The 6099-nt window shown below is 39.5% G+C and overlaps 1 protein-coding gene across 3 annotated transcripts; it reads left to right on the top strand.

Moving 5' to 3' along the window:
* Positions 1-7: 7 nt before the first annotated feature.
* Positions 8-2696, top strand: GTF2H5 (general transcription factor IIH subunit 5). 3 transcript variants are annotated; one of them, XM_032101947.1, is made up of 3 exons: positions 8-116; positions 352-465; positions 2082-2696. In XM_032101947.1, exons 2-3 carry the CDS (start codon positions 431-433, stop codon positions 2260-2262), a joined length of 216 nt encoding a protein of 71 aa, XP_031957838.1. In that variant the 5' UTR covers positions 8-116; positions 352-430; the 3' UTR covers positions 2263-2696. The 3 variants fall into 3 exon arrangements, with proteins under 3 accessions (XP_031957838.1, XP_031957839.1, XP_031957840.1); XM_032101948.1 differs by having other exon boundaries at positions 13-66; XM_032101949.1 differs by lacking the exon at positions 8-116 and adding an exon at positions 200-222.
* The last annotated feature ends 3403 nt before the right edge of the window (positions 2697-6099 follow it).

A 6099-nucleotide genomic window follows, 5' to 3' on the forward strand; every position in this document is an offset into this window, starting at 1 on the left:
CGCGGGCGCTGCCGGGGGCCGGCGTGCGCGTGCGCGTGCGCCGGCCGGGAAGCGGCGGGGCGGAAGGTGCGTGTGAGGGATCGGAGCCCCGGGGAAATCTTCTGTCCGCGTCGGAGGTGAGGGACGGGACCGGCTCCCCGGGGAGCCTCTCTGTCCAAAGCGGAGCTGAAGGACGGGCGGGAGGGATCGGATCCCCTGGGAGCCTCTGTGCCCAAGGCGGAGGTGAAGGGCAGGAGGGAGCAGCAACTCCGGTGGGGAGTGGGGTTGTCTCAAAGAGTCTTTGAGTTTAACCGAGGTGTCGTTTGTTTGGTTTTGTTTGTTGGGGGTGTGTGGGGTGTGTCGTGCTTTCAGATTTCCTGTGATCGCCGGTGCGATCCAAAGCAAGGGTTGTTCTTGCCGATTCTTCAGCGGTCGTAAGGAAACCGAGAAGATGGTGAATGTTCTGAAAGGTGTTCTGGTTGAGTGGTGAGTAACAGCATTTACTGCCTGTCCTTCTGTCAAAGACTGTGTATTTCTTTAGACCTGGAAATAATCTAAGTAACTGAAGAGTCCAGACAAAAGGAATTGTTGTGGGGAAGGGTGGTGCTGAACAAGCAGAGAAAAGTGTGACCTTTGGGGGAAGAAGGAGAGAGGCAGTTGTAGGTAATCCTAATTCCAAACTCCCGTTTTTGTTCTCAAGAGACTGTTTTCCACTTACGCTTAACCTCTTTAAAGAAAAGAAAACTACGTATGAATATGGGCTAAAAAAATACGATGGCAAAAATGTTAGCAATCACATTGGTATAAAAATCCCATTTTTTGGTAAAATATATAGTAGTCGGCAGATTACTTTAATTTAGCAAAGTAGAGAAAAGGATATAAAATACTTAAAATAAGCATTAACTATGAGAAATTTTGCTTCAAAGCTATATCCTACCGTGTCTGATGGTCCCCCAACATTGTCACATTTTTTGAAAGGTACACAAATTAAAATTTTAGCTGTATACAAAAGTTATCTCTATGCTTGTCAGGTACAACTTACCCTAGTATAAGCGATCCAGTTACCTTTGCAATTTTTCCTTGGAAATATTAGATGCTCCCTTTTGTTCTTTATATTGCTTGCAAACTAATTTTCTTGGTGTTGTTTGTGAACAAAGTGTTTCTCTACTGATTCTTAAGGGAGATGAGGTAATCTTTCATTTCTCCTTTCCTGGTTTTTGTTTTAATCGGCTCTAGACTGAATTCCATGCAAGGCTGACATGTGGTTGTGTTTGTAGATCATATTGGAAAGGAGTTTGGAGTTTGTAAATGTCAGTTTTTGATGTAGGTGCAATGTACATATTTTCATATAATCTCATCTCTGGACTGAGACTCAGGCCCCTGGCTACCTCCAAAATAAAAAGAAGCCTCATTTAAGATTTGTGGGGTCATTGTATAGCATTATATGATGTATGAGATTTCTGCTGTACACTTAACGTGTTAATGTATTTGCAATCTATAACTGCACAAAAGCAGCTCCATAATTCCAAAATGTTTTCTTCTAAACATTTAAATTTAATTTAGAAGGTGACGTGACTGTTCAGTTAGGGTGTGAGAAATGTGCAATTCTTATATGAGCACCCTTCGTCTATACTATTCTACTTTGAGTGAGATCTGTGTTCTCCTGTGTTTTGGTTATCCTTATGCTTTAAGAAAACATGTTTTTATGAGGCTATTGCTGAAATCAGAAATGTAAGTTCAGTTTTGCCTTATTAAGGGTTGTATTTTTGAGTTTTAGTTTTGGTTTGAAACTTTTGAAGCTTTTGGTTCGAATTTTTTTTTTAAGCTGCCTTAGCAGCAACATAGGGAAACTTATCTGCTAATCAAGCAGCTGGTTCTACTCATTAGACTTTATTACCATTTTATTTTTGCCTCTAAAGTAACCAAAACTACTGTGAAAGAAACAACTTTTACTAAAGCTTCCTAAACTGTATTTAAGTTGTGAGGGACTCTTGAAATTAATTTTAGTTTTCCTAAAATCTTTGGGAATGTCTTCAAATGGTGTTTCTTCTGTTTGTAACTGTAACTGTGAGGTGGAATCTGATGTGTGTTTGTCTCTACAGTGACCCAGCAATGAAGCAGTTTCTGCTCTACCTGGATGAGTCAAATGCTTTGGGAAAGAAGTTCATCATACAAGACCTGGATGAAACGCATGTCTTTGTATTAGCAGAGTTGGTCAACTTCCTCCAGGAGAGAGTGGGCGAGTTAATGGACCAGAACTCTTTTCCTATTACTCAGAAGTGAGAAAAACGAGAGAAATTAGATTACTGCAAGTTTTGGAACAGTGAATTTCAATAGCTTGGGCGGTTACTGTTTTAATAGATAGCACTGTGGCTTGTAAGTTCTACATAGAAGTGGCTACTCTAGAAAATGCACCATTTTCATAGACAAAATAGTCTGGAATTGGATTTTGTTTCTCATTTTGAAAGAATGTGGTATCTTTATTAAAATGCTTAAAATTATACACTTGAGGACTTCCATTTAGAATTTTTGATGCATGCTCTCTGGTTTTCCTTTAGGCTTTTTATCTTGCAAGATGATATGACCCAAAAAGTAGAGTAGTGCTTTTGTACTGGAATGCTGTATGAGGTTCTCTGACATGTTGTGTTCCTGTAGAATTGATTGAATCTGATTATAGTGTGACTGATAAAAAGTAAAGAATGTCTGTTGAAGCATAATCTGTGCTGGATGGAACATCTCTCTGAGCTGGAGGCACGGTCAGATACTGCTTTAACTTGATGGGTTTTGTATGGCAGGATGACAGTTGATGTGAGTGTTTTGTTGTGTTGTTTGGGGTTGGGGTTTTTTTTGTTAAAACATGTTACAAATGCCCCATACTACTTGCCTACTTTTACCAATGCTGTGCTTTCTGAGTTTGGGGAGGGGTGGTGGGAGTTTGGAGGGGAAGGAGAGATATCAAGGAATCGAGACAAAAATAAATGCATTGCCCTAGATCATCACAAATTAAAGCGGCAACAGAAATGGGACGCCAGTCCTGTCTCGGTTTTGGAGACAAAACTTCAGGAGGAAACACTCCAGAGTGAGCGTCTCCTCCGAAGGGAAAAGGGCCTCCCCTTTTCCTCCACCAATAAGACAAGTGGGTCACAGCAAGTGAAAGTGGAAAAAAACTGTTTATTAACACCAAACAAAACAGGGTAGAACAGGATAAAAAAACCCTCAAAATACAACGAATTCCCGGAGAGGGAACAGACACCCGGGCTCGGACCAGCCAGGGCCACACCCACAGGCTCCCCGGACTGGCAAGGAGGGAAGGGAGGCAGTGAGGCAAGGGAGAGGGAAGGGAAAAAGAGCAAGAGAAACCAACAGAACCTTTTTCCAGCTATCCAGAACACAAAAGAAACCCAAAGATCAGCACAGCGCTCCCGGCGCGCTCCCTCCCGAGCCCCAGAGCCCCCCGAGCCGTTGGGCTCCGCTGTTAAACGGCCCCGCACCCTGTGGGTCCTGCGGCCCCGGGTCCATCTCAAAGGCACAGCGTCCTTGGGCATTGAGCGGACGGTTAAGGAATAAAGCGGCTTCATAACATCACCCCAGGACAAGTCCTATAGGTATAATTGCTTGTATTTTTTTCACTGATGCTGGTAGTCACAATAAGTTATCTGATCAGACTCCCATGCTCTACCTACACACAAGAAAGCTGGGTTTGGATTTTTGGTTATGTTTTTTTTCTTCAGCTTAGCTCTTCCTCCCATATTGCCCTTTGCTGCCAAGCAAAAAGCTTTGTAGTGTCATGGTTTTGTTGTTTGGATTTTTTTTTTACACTGTATTTGTAACTTTAGCTGAGACACTGGCTTGTGATCACATCTTTTTTTGAGAAAAAGAACAAGTGTAAAGAGAAAGGCTTTTATAAGGAACAGTTTTCCTTACTGACTCTCACTGCTGCTCATTTCTTTTGCCCAGTAGATACCAGATTATTTGGTGGATTTGTCCTTGTTTTTTGTTTGGACTGTTTTTTTTGGTTTGCTTTTCTTCCCCTCAGGAATAGGGAATCTTCAGGAGAAAGTTTCACTAGATGTTCTTAATCAAAAAGCTGTCCAAAGAAAGTTCTGTAGAATTGTATATATTCAGGCTCATGTGCATGAGCAAATAGCCCTGTAAAATTTAACTTCATGTCATTTCTGGTACCTTCCCTTTTCTCTGACTGCGTAGAACAATGAGTTTTGGTCCAAGTTGTTTAATTTCTTTCTTTCGCAAGTGGGTGCTTCCCTGGTCATGTAGATTAAGAGCCAGCTACATTTCTTTACTTGAAATAAGAAGTTTAAACCTTATTTATAAATGGTTTGTGGTTCCTTACCTCTTTCTTGAGATTGACCTCAAGAGATTGATCAAACATTGACCTCATAATTGTTTTGTGGAAGATTATTGGGTGGTCATTTAATGGAGAAATATCAGTAGTTTTAACATGGCATTATAGCTTAGTACAATTTATTTAGAAGCGTCTGTTTCCTTTCTTTGGAATCCTAGTTTATTTTCCATCCAGATTCTGCTGAAAGGTAAATCATCCATCACTCTTGACATGGCAGCATTTGAAAAGTCATGTTTGGAATTCCACATGTTAAGCTTCTCTGTATTTAGTATGTCTAGTGCTCAATTTCTATTGTGACTTTCATTTTCAGTCTATAATAAACTCCTTGCAGTTCTTGTCTTTTTCTCCTGGTTAATTGTACAGCTTTGCTGCTGCATTCCCTGTGTTTTAGCTTATATTTACAGTTGATAAATGGCTTATGTAATACAGAGGGATAGAAGTTCCAAACTGTATAAACTAAACAGTTAGGCATGCACTCTTATACTCCCTGCTCATAATTTGGTTTTTTTGAGCAAACAAGTTCATGGACTTTTAAGTTCTAAACCTGTCAATCCTTCCTGTAACCTAACAAGGCCTAACGGATTCTGTGCTGGAAGAATAAACAAAAGATGTGAAGATGCAAATTGGTCATTAAATGTGGTCTAAGGAACTGAGTTCTTTGTAGTTCCTAGGGAAAAAAGGGTCTTGAATCAGGTAGTATGGTGAAGGAAATCCAATGAGGAAACTTTTAGAACTTGAGTATGTGTATGAATTAAAAAAGCAAACAAACAAAACCCCAAGCGAGGGTCTCTGGGATTTGAATAAACTTGGACCTCTGAAAGGTTTTGATTGTTTTTAAATGCATGTAGTCCTGGAACTTACATGCTTAGATGCCTGGAACAACAACAGCAAAAATATTTGCACAGATGGGAGAAAAGTAGATACTAGTGTTAAAAATATCAGGACGTTTTGAGATAGTTAGCATTTACGCTTACAGATTTTAAATGTTTGTGCTGGTTTTGATTCAGGTGTGAAATATTGAGGAGAGCTTGGAATGAAACACTGTGTTAAAGATATATTTTTTAAAGGCTGGAAACATTTGAGAATAAAAGCTTTAGGCGATCTGTTTAAATATATGCATGCTTTGATAATAGAGTTGATAGGGTGAGAAAATCAGCTCTCATTGTATTTGGAATATTATATGTTAATTTTATGTTTGTATCCATAACTAATAAGTTCACTTTTTTGCTAGTATCTAGCCAAGAACTATAGTCTTCTCAGGTCCTGCTTGAGCAGGAAAAAATAGAGCTTGAATGACAGACTTCTTGCTGCTTGTAAAAGCACCAAATTTTTTCTTGAAAGTCTTTCACTGCTCACTTTTTGCTTTCAGTCTGAGTTGAAAGTATTTTGTCTACTGGAAGGAAGAGCATGGTGGAACAATTACCTAAAAGACACTTACTTGAACTTCATTTTTTACTTGCTACTTATTTATACTTAGATCTAAAAAAGATTGCAAGTTCTCTTGTTTGCATTTTGTAATGTAAACAGTTGCTCTTGTGTAGTTACTGTAACTTGAACATGCTCATAAATACTGCTTTCATGAACACGTGCAGGAGCTTAAGGAAAGATGAGAGAGATGTCTAAAGCAAGATAAGAGAATTAGAATAATTTGAACAAAATGTTATGTGGGAAGAGAGCAATGGAAACGGAAAATGCAGCTTCCTAGTAAAATAAAGCAGTAACATCTTATTTTTATTGAAGATTATATGATTGGGCAT

This window comes from Corvus moneduloides, chromosome 3, assembly GCF_009650955.1.
Source record: "Corvus moneduloides isolate bCorMon1 chromosome 3, bCorMon1.pri, whole genome shotgun sequence".
NCBI classification, from domain to species: domain Eukaryota; kingdom Metazoa; phylum Chordata; class Aves; order Passeriformes; family Corvidae; genus Corvus; species Corvus moneduloides.